General features: G+C 41.1%; 1 protein-coding gene across 3 annotated transcripts in view; it reads left to right on the forward strand.

The window, feature by feature from the left end:
- plce1 (phospholipase C, epsilon 1) overlaps positions 1–13,845 on the forward strand; it is a 76,008-nt gene extending 62,163 nt beyond the window's left edge. For 2 of the 3 annotated variants that reach the window (XM_063483033.2, XM_063483034.2), the window contains 16 exons: positions 812–970; positions 1,269–1,404; positions 1,669–1,710; positions 4,967–5,085; positions 5,304–5,421; positions 6,790–6,927; positions 7,123–7,413; positions 7,780–7,943; positions 8,892–9,153; positions 9,314–9,432; positions 9,653–9,781; positions 9,869–10,066; positions 10,208–10,405; positions 10,515–10,727; positions 11,695–11,903; positions 13,740–13,845. In XM_063483033.2, the coding sequence (XP_063339103.1) occupies positions 812–970; positions 1,269–1,404; positions 1,669–1,710; positions 4,967–5,085; positions 5,304–5,421; positions 6,790–6,927; positions 7,123–7,413; positions 7,780–7,943; positions 8,892–9,153; positions 9,314–9,432; positions 9,653–9,781; positions 9,869–10,066; positions 10,208–10,405; positions 10,515–10,727; positions 11,695–11,859 (2,451 nt within the window). In that variant the 3' untranslated portion in view covers positions 11,860–11,903; positions 13,740–13,845. The remainder of the gene's footprint in view (positions 1–811; positions 971–1,268; positions 1,405–1,668; positions 1,711–4,966; positions 5,086–5,303; positions 5,422–6,789; positions 6,928–7,122; positions 7,414–7,779; positions 7,944–8,891; positions 9,154–9,313; positions 9,433–9,652; positions 9,782–9,868; positions 10,067–10,207; positions 10,406–10,514; positions 10,728–11,694; positions 11,904–13,739) is intronic. The other variant, XM_063483035.2, reaches the window with a different exon arrangement.
- Positions 13,846–14,944: the final 1,099 nt, after the last annotated feature.

The raw sequence follows: 14,944 nt of genomic DNA on the forward strand, positions 1-14,944 counted from the left end.
ACTGATTAGTAAGCGAGACAGATGAGAATGCCACTGAGCAGATAAAAACGAAAACTTCTTTTCAATTGGATTGGACATCTCATAGCATGACTGTGAGGTAACTTATAAATTCACCCAATTAGAAGCTTCGTCTGTCTTTGTTTGAATCTCAGAGCGACACTAATTTGTGGCAGAGGGAAAAATAAACAATAATAAAATAGGAGGAACTAAAATCCTTAGTTTGGCAGCCATGCTCCTTGTTCAGCTATTCTACCCTTTATATTTAGGGAATAACGTTCCCTTTCAAGTAGGCTTGTTTGTTGTACGACTCCACTCATTTGATTTCCTTGACCCTTGTTTTTTTCCAGCTATTCTGGGCATTCAAACTGGCCAACGTCCAGACGCTTGCTTTTATGAACTTCAGGCCACAAATGACCCTTTCATCTTCTTCTTCTTCGTCTTTTTTTTTTTTTTTTTTCTAAATTATGAAGCCCACAGATATCTTGGCACGACAGCTATATCGTGGAATATCATTGTGCTTTCATCTCGCAAAACTTCCGAGCGTTTCATCCTCCTTGGAGACTGACTTCTGAGTAGCTTGATAAAGGAAATTCTTTTATCTGCAGACAGCTCTGTGCCTCAGGCCAGCTAACATCACCATGGTTTTGTTTATTTGTAATGTTGTTTTGCATGGATAAAATTACTTTATTTGTATTTGGAAGATTCTTCCGCAGCCTCTGAATTCCATCCTTTCACTTGATGCTCCTCTTAGCACTCGACTTGACTTTCCTGATGGTGTGGTTTTTGTTAATTTTTTCTGTTGTTAAATTAGACTGTGTTCGGCGAACGCCTTGTGACGCGCTTCCTTTTTGAAAGCGACTTCAGCGATGACCCTCATTTACCATCGCCGCTGCAGCTCCGAGGGAGAATACTGCTCAAGAACAAGAAGCTCAAAGCCCATCAGGCACCGGTGGACATACTCAAGCAGAAGGTGAAGAAGAAACGCATCTTCCTCACACATTTGTGTCAGCAAAACTTGTTCAAATTTCATAAATAATATAAGAACCTTCCAGAGCCTTAAACATCTATCATTGTTGGTCATTAGAGTGCAGTCAAACATCAATATTGGATGGAGCTGTGCTAAAAGGTTCACCCCATCATAACTTTCAAGCAAGAAAAATGCTTATATCTACAGTATAGATTCTGTGTGCATAGGCACTTATATATATGCTTTCAAAGTAGAATTTTCTATTTTTTTATTAGTATTTTTATTTTAACCCCTTTCCCAGGCTCACCAGCTCGCCCACATGCAAGCCCAAGCAAGCAACGGGTCTCCAGGGGTGACTTCACCCAACAATCATGCCAATGAGGAAGAGGAAGAAGAAGAAGACGACTATGATTATGATTATGAGTCTCTATCAGATGGTAATGAGACCCGCATTGTGGTGTGTGTGATTGGAAACGTCTAAAATTCAACTGAAGTGTGCGACTTATCAGATTTCTACATCTTTTCAGACTTAACTAGTGCACGACTTACTCGTAGATTCTCGTGTTGTAAGCTTTAAATCGGTTTCTGTTCACTAGGTTTTTCTGTTTCTCTTCTTTTTAACACTTAAGTCTCATTTTATTTTGACACCCTGTTCTTACTCCCTCACCCTTCCTATTTTATCTTGCTTGTTTTCCACTTAGCTGATGGCCTCGCTGCCTCTACTGCCTCGTATGGTCTTGAAGGTAAATGCGCACCTATGATGTGCCTTTCTAAGTATTTCCTTCTGCTTTTTTTTCCTTTTCTTTTACAGATTCATGCTGTTCTTCAAAAATTAAACCACTGAAATTTCCCTTATTACTGTTTACCAATTGCTACAAAACATACTATATTCTGTTGGGTTTTAAGACAATGTTATGATTGTTGGTGCAAATTTACAGCACTGTGCAAAAGTCTTCAGCGACCCCTCTTTTTAAAAAATATTTTGCTTCCAGGACCCAGATTTTCTTTTAATTTGTTAAAGTAATCTTGAGCAATAGTTCTCAGGCTTTCCAGAGTTTTTCTTTGGAAAGCCATTCTTAAGGTTAACAGGGACAAAAAACTCAGATATGCCAGTGGAATCCATATTTTAAATTTCTGGTTCAACTTATCGTCAGCAGATTTAGAGGAGAGGAAAGTACCACAATGAGTGACTATAGCCGTTGTACAACACAGTGGAGTCTCGGTCATGGTTTATGGTTGCATTTCAGCCAGTGGTGTGCTGGAGATCTTCCAAAACTGGATGAAATTATGAACACAGAAAAATATTGTCAGATTCTGATCCACCATGTAATTTCATCTTGAGTGTCTGATCGGCAGCGTCTTCATTTTTCAGCATGATAATGATCCCAAACACACTGCCTGTGCAGTAAAAGCTGGCCTAGATAGAAAAACACACAGTGGAACACCAACAGTCATGGATTGGTCTCCCCAGAGTTTACACCTCAACATGTGTGGGAGCAGTGTGGGATCATTTTGACAGAGAACATAACAAAAGGCAGAAACACCAAAGAAAAGCTTTGAATTTCCTTCAAGAAGCCTGGAGAACTATTCCTGAAAAGTACTTAGTATTTGGTATGACCACCTCTAACTTTCAAGTTTATTAGAACTGTACAAACTACATTTGTGTCTTATATAGCGTATTTCTATTTCTATTTGCATGTTTAAAAAAATCACCCTTTTTCTCCCTAGCAAAATATAAAGAAATGATGGGTGGCTCGACACTTTTGCACTGCACTTTAGCTGCTGATCTCGTCTATTGCGGCCGAATAACTAGACACAAGGGTTGGAAAGCATTGGTATGAAACATGCGCTGCTGTGCTGCATCGCTGCTTTGGACTTACTCCTATATTTTCCTGCATTCCTGTTGTAGCTGCTAGCTTTCTTCAGATAGTGCTGTAGTGTAACCATCTTCCATGGTAACAAGCATTTCAAAATTTCACAGTTTCATAATATCTGGAACCCAGGAAAAGAAATACTCCATCCAGTTCATTTGATATCAAAGAGTTGTTTGACAGAAACGAGGAAGAATAATGTGGTAGTAGTGTCAGCCTGAGCGATCAGGCAAAACATTCTGCCTCAGGCACCACTGACAAATAAGGGCAGCCATCTGTAGCACAGATATTCACTGTTCACTCGGGTACTACTCAGGTCCTGCTTTAGCGTTATTTTAATTCATAATATTGTGAGGGTGCCACCTGATTATTTGAATCAGTTGTAGATTGCTAACAAAGGATGATTAGTGAGTGATCAGGAGTGTTTGTTATGATGTAGACTTGTTTTTATTGCTCTTATGTGATTTCGGTAGCATCCCAACCTCCCAGCTTGCCTCCATACTTACGCCATGTTTCCCTGGAAGCAATATCAATATGCAGCCTGTGACTAGATACTGTTTACTGCAGTACACAGAATTTTTTTTCCTCAGTTGTATAGATGCAGTGCTTGAACGGGACAGCATGTTAAAAAGAGAAAAACGTATTTTTTATATGTGATCAAACAATATACGGTCAACATTATGTCTCTTTCTCCCACAAACGCATCACCTCCCTTCCTCCATCCCTCCGTACTGTATTTGTCCATGACCTCGCCAGTGGCTGGGCAGGCTCATCAGGGAAACAAAACAAAGCCATCTGGTTTCTCAGGCCCTGCGCTGCCCCTGCACTAAACAACAGACCAGGGGAAACTACCCTGTCCCAGTCCCAACACTGCTCGCTCCTAATTCCTCCACTATGCTCGTCTCTGTCACAGGAACTTACTGGTCATGGACCAATTAAAAAAAACAAAACCCATCTCTCTCATCTGAACTATTTAGATTGATTAAACCTTGCTTCTTAATACCTAGTGCCGCTGTTATGTAATATCAGAGGCTGGATGTTAAAATTGGCAAGTGAACAATTCCTGCCCCAGCCTGACGTCTTCATTTCACCATACACGTTTGGCACATCCGCTGGCTCCGCTAATACAAACACTTTTGAACTAAGCTGCCAACTTGCCACCCTCTCCCAATGACTAGTGGCTCCCCTCCAGTCACCGTCTGGTCCAGCTCACTTCTCTGGCTGCTGTCTATAGCTTAAATATTCAGTGTCAGCTCCTTCTGATAAACAGTTGTTTCTTTTTGTTCTTTTTCTAAAGAAGAAGATGTCAAGAATTGAACAAGTTGTCTGTGATAAAAAGCGTCTGCATTTTCAAGCTTGCTGTGGTTTTGGCTGCGATTAATGAGTAGGAGGAATGGGAAGAACTCCCCTGCTGTTGCTCCTGTTTACAGTTGAGAGACATCGCTTTAAATATTAGTAGGAAGGGGCCTTTGTGCGCTTTAGCTTCGGTGCTCCTGAACCGTGCGAGTAGTCAGCAGAGATTTACGAGGTGACGGGTTTCAGCTAAAACCAAAAATTCTTCTTTTAATTGTTCCCAGCTGTGAAGCGGGTCAGTGTGGACAGTCAGTCGTCAGTATGATATAAATGCTTTTATTAAGTTTTTAATGCGAGTGACCAGAATGACTCGAAACAGGTAAATCTAGCGGCCACTCTGTTCTCTGAGAAAACAGAAAAATCCTCATTTAAGTCACTTTTGTTTTTACAAGCAGTAGATTCCCAGATGCTAAATATTCTTCTTCCCTTCTTCCCTTGCACGCTATGTCTTATTGGTGATTTAACGTACACTATATCAGGAGCAGCTCCAGTGCACAAATGTTATTTATGGATCTTTGACAGGCCAGTTTCTGCCTTAAATATACTTGCCTGCTTTGACCGATGAAAAATATGAATCGGGGATGGTGCATTTAGTATACTTTGATTATCAGAGTCCATATTGCAAGCATTAGCACAGATTTTGCTTTCTTGATTGACAGGTATAAGGCTCGCTAATTTTGGTGGCTGCATGTTGCCGTACAGTCAGCTCGGTGTAAAGTTCAGGTGTCACTAAAACCCGTTGTTTTGTTTTTTTTGCCTATCCTCTTCTGTATAGATAATATACTCGATGACAAGCCAGAAGGCAAGAGTTCGGCTGAGAAAGAAGAGCAACCTGCTGATGAAATACCCAAAAGGATGAAGAAAGCTGATAGCACTACACAGAGCAAAGGAAAGGTAGAGATATAAATGTACCTAATCTCAAGGAAAGTCACCCTTCGTCCTGCTTCCTTTAAAATGAATTCTTATAAGATTGATTATGTCAGATTACTGAAAAAGAAAGACGTGTTAGGTTCAGAGTGTGGTTCAGCCTCTGATTCAGCGCTAAATTTATATGCTTATATAGTGAATTGCTAGCAGTGCTCTCCATGTCCCGTGTGTGTCTGCACCTGTAGGTGTTCGACATGGAGCTCGGCGAGGAGTTCTACCTTCCCCAGAATAAGAAGGAGAGTCGACAGATCGCCCAGGAGCTGTCTGACCTTGTCATCTACTGCCAGGCTGTGAAATTCCCTGGTAGGGATCGCTCCGTCTCTTTGCCAAACAGATCTCCCTGTTCCCTTGAATTTCATTAGAACAGACTTTTCTTTATCTTTACTATATATGCCGTCTCCTTTTTTCCACCCATATTCTGCTTTCACCTCTCTCCTTTTAATTTTTAAATGCTGTCTATTTCATTTCTCTTTTTTTCTGGATCTTGTCCCACCCTAATCCACTCCCATGTTATATTTAAGAGGTCAAACCTTTCCCCGTGTTTTCAGATTTTTTTTTCTCTTTGCAAGACATCCAATATCCCTGTGTTACACTCCATTCCTATCCCACACAGGACACCCACTAAGATGATGAATCATCTTCCTCCCATGGAAAAGATACAGTTACTTAGTTTTGCTGTTATTCCCTGAACGGCACAGCAACATAAGTTGTTTTACGCCGGACAGTTTTGCGGATGTCCTGGTGGATGAGTGCAGTTCAAATTCGAACCCAGGGTCTTCGTCGTGTCATGTCACCCTTGTAACTCTCATGCACGTTCATTGCCTTGCTATGAGTAGAAAGTGAGAAATGCTTGAGTTGGCTTCAAATTTCTTTTTCTTTCCTTTTTTAAAAAAATGTGCTTATAAAACGTCTCTTATCTCGCCCGTTTACGGGAATCTGCCCTGATTGCATGCTTGCATTTATCTCGAAAAGATTTCTCTTTGTCCCTTAAACATCAACCTCTTATCGCCTCTTCCCTCGAGCGTCCTCTTCTGTTTGTCTCCTCTTTTCTTTAACTGACATCTGCCCTTATAAACTTGCCTGTGTTTCCACTGGTATTCTGTTTGTTTACCGTTTCCAGGGACCCGAGATATGAGAAAGAGGAAGTAGGGCAAGTGGTCCAATTCAGACAGGCAGCAGACTGGTTGCAGCTTTGTGTAGTCGGGAGTGATTTTTAGATGAACGTGCCACTTATATACAAGTGTCTGAATCAATTTAAAAACACTCACCATTCATAAAATGAAAAGGGCATTTCTCATCTGAAGTATTTTCAGAAGGGAGACTAGAGTACTGTTGCTAAATAAGAAGTAGGACAACATAATTTGCATGCTATTCCTCTCCATTGATAGATGATTAATTTCATGGCCTTAATGGCAAACAACTTTTGAGTTGCTTTACAGAACATGAAGCCCAAAATATAGATCATAAAACACCTTTTTATAGCAGATGTAAGTTTTCAAATTAAATTCCCTTCAAGTGAATGCTGAAAGAAAATGGCTCTGATATGTTTTGGTTTTTTCAAGCAAATTACGATTAAGAAGAGACTCTTGGGATACTTGTGGTGTCTCTAGTCTGTCTGCCTTTCATTAATGACTCTTCTCTTCTGTCTGCTTCCTCTGTGTGGGAACCCAGGCCTTTCTACTTTGTCTCCAGCTGGCTCTAGCAGGGGAAAGGACCGAGGCAAGAGCAGGAAGTCCATATTTGGCACGGCTCCTTCTCGCAGCAGCGCAACGGGGGAGGTCACGACCCAGAGCCGCACCCCTGGGAAAGGTGAGCCTGGTCCGAGGAACTCGGCGTTAGCAGAGGTTTATGTGTGCGGGTGCATATGGGAAACATGAAACACGATGTAAAACTGCCAAACCAAGTTTTTAGTTAATGCTGTTTTATCCTAACTTAAATCATGTAGGACCCACATCACTTAATGGAGAAGTTTTCATGGCCTTTAAAAGTGTCTCTGTCCCTCAGGTGGTTCAGAGCGACTCAGCTGGGAGGAGCAGCAAACGTCTCCTGTCCTCAACCCCTCCACCTCACTCAGCGCCATCATCCGCACACCAAAGTGTTACCACATCTCCTCCGTCAACGAGAACGCCGCCAAGCGCCTGTGTCGCCGTTACTCTCAAAAGCTCATCCAGCACACAGAGTGCCAGCTGCTCAGAACCTACCCGGCGGCCACCAGGATCGACTCAACCAACCCCAACCCTCTGCTTTTCTGGCAGCATGGCATCCAGCTGGTGGCACTCAATTATCAGACTGATGGTGAGCGTATGTCTGTATGAAGGGACATTCACTTCTGACAAACAGCACTTCTTCAGAATTTAATATAACACTGTGTTAGCCAGAGGATGATAAAGAAGAAATGACAGTTTTATCATTTTATTGCAGCCCTTTTCTTTTCTTTTTTTACAGGTGTGAAAAAAAATAATTTCATATTAGGTTTGGTGAGACTTTTCGTGCATGCACTCACTTAAACGTGGACGTTTTGTTTAAAGGACAATCTCTTGTCTTCTACACCAGCAAATAGACAAGAACGATTTTAAATTGTCAAACAACTGACAGTATCCAAACGACGTAGCGCTCTTTATGACCTGTTTTAGAAAAACTTACTCCCTGTATCCTCCTCAGACCTGCCTATGCAGTTGAACACGGCGCTGTTTGAGGCCAACGGAGGATGTGGCTACGTACTGAAGCCGGCAGTGTTATGGGACCGTAGCTGTCCACTTTATCAGCAGTTCTGTCCGATGGAGCGGGATGTGGAGAAAATGAGCCCTGCTGTCTACTCCCTCACAGTGAGTTAGGAAGACGTACGCAGCAGAATGTCCTCTTCACCCTTCAGCCCTGAACTTTGCTCGACATTACATGCCACAGCTACGTGTTAGAGCTCAAACACCTGACATAGTCATATCCAACATTAAACAGTCTTGTCAGCTGCCTAGTACAAATGCAGACAGGTCTCGGTAGCAGGTAGTTGCCAGGTGAGCACACAGCAAGCGAGTGAGTGTCATGCCCACTCAGGTGGACCCACATCTGAAGCTACTGAAGCCTAAAGCCTACATGTGAGTTCAACTGAGGACCTGATAATGGCTGAATTTCCAATTTGCATTTTAAGTATTCATAAATATCCCATAAATATTTGAATATTTATTTAAAAATAATGGGAAATCCATATGAATGTGTTACATTCGTTTCAATCTTCATCTACTGTATATGGTGCAGTTTTTGAACTCTTGAAGCCTTTAAAACTTAAAAATCACCAACATACCTGCATCGTGGCAGTGCAGTAGAGTGCTCAATATATTAATAATATAATCAGTATAAATATGCTAAGATGCTTAAGAGTCTGCCACTGAAGTTATATTTTTTTAAAAAAAAAACTGTTAAATGACGTTAATATAAGTGCACATTTTGCTGGTATATCTTTACATACTGTTTGTGGGTCTCTCATACAGGTTTGTTATAACTAAAAAAAAAAAGGCTTAATCTTAATAATTGGTAGATTTTTATTTTATTGCTTTTAATTACAATAAAGTCAAAGTAATTTGTATATATATATCTGTTATCTCAAATGATATCATACACATTGAAATGTTTAGTTTGTGTGTGTGTATATTGGAGAAATAGGTAACTTTAAGAAAGGGTAAAAGAACATAAAATAAATTCTTATATTCTTGGGTCGTCTAATGTGGGGATTAACAGTCTTTAATGATATGACACCTCCACTTATCTTTTCTGCTCAGATTGTGTCCGGGCAGAACGTTTGTCCCAGTAACAGTGCCGGCAGCCCGTGCATCGAGCTGGATGTTCTGGGCATGCCCATCGACAGCTGCCACTTCCGTACCAAACCGATCCACCGCAACACCCTCAACCCCATGTGGAACGAGCACTTTCAGTTCACGGTGCATTTTGAAGAGATGTGTTTCCTGCGATTTGCCGTGGTGGAGAACAACAGTTCCCAGACCACAGCTCAGAGGACTCTCCCACTTAAAGCCCTCAAACCAGGTACAAATACCAGATAATGTACATCTGATAAAAGTTTGGCTCCAGGCTGTAGATGGGACTTTTATACACCAATAAAAATATGATGTAATCAGTCTATTTCAAACCACTAAAAGGTTTTTAAGACCGTTTAATTTTTTGTTTTTATGTGTTTGTGTTGTAGGTTACAGACATGTACAGTTGAGAACACAGCACAATGAGTCTCTTGAAGTCTCCAGCTTATTTATCTACAGCCACAGAACAGAGGAAGGTCCAACAGGGGGCGCTACTGCCTCATCTTTGGTAAGATTTATTCAGGTTTGCTGCTTTTAAGAAAAACTGTAGATCAGATTCAGCTTCTTCGTGTCACTGTAATTTTAAGAAACTTCTTTAAGGCGCACTAAATAATGCTTTGCAATCCAAATAAATTCAGAGAAAGTGGAGAAAGTAAGAGGGAACATCTGGCATTCAGTGTGTTTTTATAATGACCTGCTGCCTTACATTTCTCTGACTCCCTACACAGCTGTTCAGTTCTGAGGAGAAGCATGCGTCCCAGCAGCACAGGGTGACGGTGCACTGCGCTCCCGGTCCTGAACCCTTCACTGTTTTCTGTGTTACCGAGCAGACCACCACCAAGCAGCTGCTGGACATGGTCAGTGCTGTAGAATCTGTGGAACATTTATAAAGGCGGCAGTCATGGGAGTCACACACTTTTAAGCTTTATCTCTCTTCTCTACAGGTTGTGGGGTCAGGGGGAAACCCATCCGAATACTTTTTGTGTGAGGAGAAGGTTCCCCTGTTGAAGGAACGCAGCGAGGTGAAGCGCTGCCCACAGCACCGAGCTCTAGCACCTGAGGAGGAGGTGGTCAGGGTGGTGTCCAGCTGGAACACTGAGGAGGGATATGTGAGGAGACTGTGCCTCAAAACTAGAGAGGAGGTACACATGTTTAGTAGATGCAGTTAGAGTATTAAGCTGTTTCTCAAAAGCTTTTGTGAAGGCTATTTTGCAGACTCTGGCGCCCCCTTGTGGTCGTGTCATGCACTGTTTGACTGTTACGGTTGCTTTTAATTGCTGCAGAACTTGAATGAGAAAAACACGGTGGTGGAAGGAGAGGAGGAGGTGACCGTGGGAGGCAGAGAAGGAGCGGGAGGAGGTGGAGGAGGAGGAGGGGAGGATGACATGTTCTTTGTCCAGGTCCATGAAGTTTCCCCTGAACAGCCTCACACTGTCATCAAAGCTCCACGCTACAGCACGGCTCAGGATATCATACAGCAGGTGAGTCCAGGAAAAACAAACACATTATATAAACAAGCATGAGTCACAGCAGAAAGCACATCCTAATATTTTCATTGATATTTCTTAATTTTCTTCGTTTTTTGGCCAGACTCTGTCAAAGGCTAAGTATTCCTACAGTATCCTCTCTAACCCCAATCCATGCGACTACGTGTTGATGGAGGAAGTGACCAAGGACGTCGGCTCTAAGAAGTCCTCGTCCACCAAGCCTCTTCAGCGAGTGCTGCTGGATCACGAGTGTGTCTACCAAGCTCAGAGCCGCTGGCGGGGCGCGGGAAAGTTTATTCTTAAACTCAAAGAGCAGGTAGCTCTGAGCATGACGACCAATTTCTAGTCCTAGAGACTCTTTAGGTTTTTTTCTGTGTTTTATTTAATATTTATGTGTATTGTAGCAATACTTTTATAGAAATTTTTTGTTTTTTGCTTTCCTTTTGCACGTCCACAAAGGAGACAGTTTTATATGTGCAACTTTGCTCTCAGCCACCATCTTTCTAACATGCTGTTCTTTCTGGGGATGCAGCGATACATCGGGCGAACATCTATATTGGTGATAACAGCCTTGTTGTATCAGCCAATAGGATGACCAATATAACTCAAGTGATATTTATCTGCTGAGTTGCATCCATTTTTGTGCTGATTAATAGTGATGAAGAGCCGGAAGGCCAAATGGGTGTTAAAAACATCAGTATGAGTGTCGGCCCAGAGTTTGATAATCGCTGCATGCCTAGTTCCTGCTCAGTACGCTGTTGCTTGCTCACCAACGTATTTTAGCATGCTTAATTACTTATATGATTTAACCCATTCCTGTGACCCTTATTTCCAAAATCTTTCATATGCTGTGCTGTTTTGTGTTTGCTTTTGTGATTTCCTTTGTAGTGTTTTCCATCTGCTTTGTTACTAATGTGCTTATATAACTCTGTGCTCTGTACGTTTTAATGCTTTTAGCGTTTTATTTATTTGTCATCGTTTTGCGCTCGATTTTTTCTTGTTTTGTTTTTTTCTCGCTCTGACGGCCTGGAAATAATGTGTTTAAATCTGCCTTGCTAAATAAAGGTCTAATGCCTCTGTAAGCTCTATTTGTTTAAGTTTTTTCATCTTTTTTGAGACAAAATTTTATCTGAAGAAATAGAAAAAAGTAAAGGGGATCATGTACATTAAGAAAAAAATTAAATTGGTGTTTTCTCAGCTCTTATGAGTCTGCTCAGGCTCTACTGGCACATTTCCCATGCTGTAAATGCGTCTCTTTAACACGGATTCACTTCTGTTTCCAGGTGGTGAGGGAGGACAAAAAGAAAGTCATTTCCTTTGCCAGTGAGCTCAAGAAGCTGACTAGTCGCAGCCGCAGCATGACAACTGGCAGCGGAGTGGATGGCCCTGCCCAGAGTAAGGATGATAGAGCTGCATGCTGTGTGGCTCTGACAGAGCTCCAGGAGTGAGGCTCACACTCTGCCTGCCGTGTTTGCATGGAAAAGCAACAGAGGTACCGTATGTCATCTCTAACCTCTAACATTCGAGAAGTAGAACTCAGTGTGAGTGGGAAAAATTGCCACTATTTTTGAAAAGTACAAGCAGGGTTTGGATGGGATAGATTTAAAATTGTTGATGGATTATAGGTGTCATGTAAGTACAATGTAAAAACCAAACAGAAATATGGTAAATGTCAGGGTGATCGACCTTTCTTTTAAAGTGCCTTACACTCTTATTATTATTATAGTTTTTTTAAAGTCTCCCAATTGAGATTTTGGATGATACTTATTTTTTTATGTTTTAATCTTTCAAAAGTTTTATGGAAAATTAAAGTCATGATCATGATAATATTAATGATAATGATGATAATAATAATAATAATAATAATAATAATAATAATAATAAAAAACCCAGACTATTTATTAACTCCAAATCTGCTCCAGGCTGCAGGATCTTCTGACTGAAGTCTCCAAGGTGATCTGCAGAGTTTTTGTACAAAAAAAAGAAAAGTGAAAATGAATGGAAGCATATTCATTTTTTATCTAACTCCACCATTAAAACTCTAGGTGTAAGTGGCGTTTTTATCCTGTGTCGAGCTTCTTCTTGTACCTGAACCTGAACAAATTTAACGTGAAATTGGGGCTAATAAATGAATAAAAAATAAATAAAATCCCTGCAATAAATAGAAACATTACAGTGTATACACTCACTGGAAGTACTTCGTCTGCTGCACCAGACACTAGACTGGCTATTGTGTTATCATTATGAGGAAGATGAATGCCGTGGTAGCCTGTACCTGTCAGCTTTAGTCTCACAGAGGCATCATCAAAATGCAAAAGCCACTCATAACTGTGGCAGTCTGCATTGCAGTGATAGGTAATTACATTTCTGATAGGTTGATCACCTGTCATCATGTGATGACGTCACTGTTTCTGACAATGACGCCCAGTGTGTATTCTTGACATTTAACAAATGTCTGGAACTTTTTTCCCCCCTTCATAAAACAATTGCAGTGCCCTTTTGAAATCTTTTGTCATTCAGATCCTGTCTTCTTCTTCTTCTTCTTCTTCATCTTACCTACTTTTGCAGGCTTATTGCTGGATTCATTAGCAGTTTATCATCACAGCTAGGTTAGCAGATGTGTGTTAAAACAGCAGAAATGTGTATTTCATGACCCAAATGAGAGGATATGCATGAGAGAACTACAGAAACGTGATCAAATATTGCTCAACAGGGCAACACAGTCATTCTCCTTCATTTAGGATTGCGTTTTTAACGTCATTGCTGTTTTTTAATTGGGACTGAATCCTCTCATACTTCATTCTAAAAGTAGTAACAATACTCCCCTTGTAAGGACTTTGAAGTAAATTAATCCTAATTACAGACTATGCTACAAAGAAGGGTCATACAGTACAAGGCTAAGTGGCAATTGTCACCATTGGTCAGCTGTAGAAGAGGTGTTTAATCAGCACCCTCAATTGCGACTTTCAATTTAAAACAGATTAAAAAATGAGCCCTGAAGAGGCAAAACCATGTGACAAATGTGCAGGTTATGCACAATAATATGCTAACTGGAATGCACACGCAGAAAAAGATTTGTATTTGTGCTTGTGGTCATTTTTGCAGTTTACTTCAAAGTCTGTTGTTTTAAAACCCCATTACAGTCTAATATTGAAACGGCAGCCATTTTTCACATTTTTAACAGAAGATCACTTTGCGGTGTAGCAACAATTCATCGTGGTTGTGTTATTAACAAGTGTTGTGTCTTTCTTTAAACTCTTTTTTTTTTTTTACTAAATATTGAAAAAAAGAAACAGAAACATGAAAATATATCGTATTTCCTCTTCAGGGTACCTGTCTGCAGCTGCAGGTCTGAGGGCATGGGTGACAGAGGGCAGGGTGGGGGCTGGAAGGTTCCTACAGGCCTCCTCCAACTCTTTCAGAGGGGAGCTCCTATCTGTCCACCTTCCCACCTCTTCTCTGACCCCTTCAGCCTGGAAGCTTTACCTCCTCAGGAACTGGAAGACCCACAAATGAGTTCTAGACACAGAGAGACTTGCATCGATTACTTCTTAACTTGGAGAATTTCTCTTTTCACAAGGTGTTTTCAGTGATGGTCTCGTGCATTGTCGGGTTCTGAGATTCCCTCCTGTCAAAGGAGTCCAATCCTACCCTTTGTTAAATGAGCAAGTGAAGGACAGGATTCAGTCCAGGCTCTGTTACTGGGTTAGGTGACAGGTAATGAGCCCCTTTTGCTTGGGAGGAGATTGGCGAGCCCACCCGCTGTCATCCAAGAGCTGTGATGGTCGTGGGCTGGTAGCTCAGCTCCTCTTGGGGCAGCTGTTTTTATTGAAGTCCGCTGGGACATGAAATGGCAAACTGTCCCTCATATTTCAAATAAATAAGAGAGGAGAAAAAAGATTCCTGTGTCACATACAGAGAATAATTCTGGCTTTGATGGTTGCTAAATTGCCATTGGATTTATTGAAATAGTAAAACACAAACTATTTGGAGTATTTATTTTCCCTTTTCAAGGACGATTAAATCTCCACAAGTGACTACGCGCCTTGTGCACTAGCATAATTGTTTGAATAAATCTTTTGTACAGTATGTTTAAAACAAAGTAGTAAAATCCACACTTTGCTAGTAAATGTTAAAATGGACGAAGAGATGTAGGAGATTGTTGTTGCTTCCTCAGGTATGGGCTCATTTGGTTGAGGGCATTGTGAAGGAGGCTGACAAGCTGGCTTGTTTGGTTCTTTCCCTACTGTTCCAGTTTCACAGTACTGTAAGAGCACATTTTGGGGCAGTGCAGATGAGCAAAGCTCACAGAAAGACGCAGCAAATGTGAGGATAAAGAATCGGAGGCTTCTATTCTATTTAAATGTCGTAAAAATGGAAGCAGTTTATTGGACACTACCGTATTTGCCCTAAAAATGTCAATATATGAGGAGCTTTTTAAGGCAGTGTAGGCACACACTATTATATTCTGCAAATGCAAATGTGGAGCAACTTCTCACTGTTTTGGTAAAGTTGTCTTGTGTTGGTTTAAAA

Source organism: Pelmatolapia mariae, linkage group LG8 (genome assembly GCF_036321145.2).
Source record: "Pelmatolapia mariae isolate MD_Pm_ZW linkage group LG8, Pm_UMD_F_2, whole genome shotgun sequence".
Taxonomy (NCBI): domain Eukaryota; kingdom Metazoa; phylum Chordata; class Actinopteri; order Cichliformes; family Cichlidae; genus Pelmatolapia; species Pelmatolapia mariae.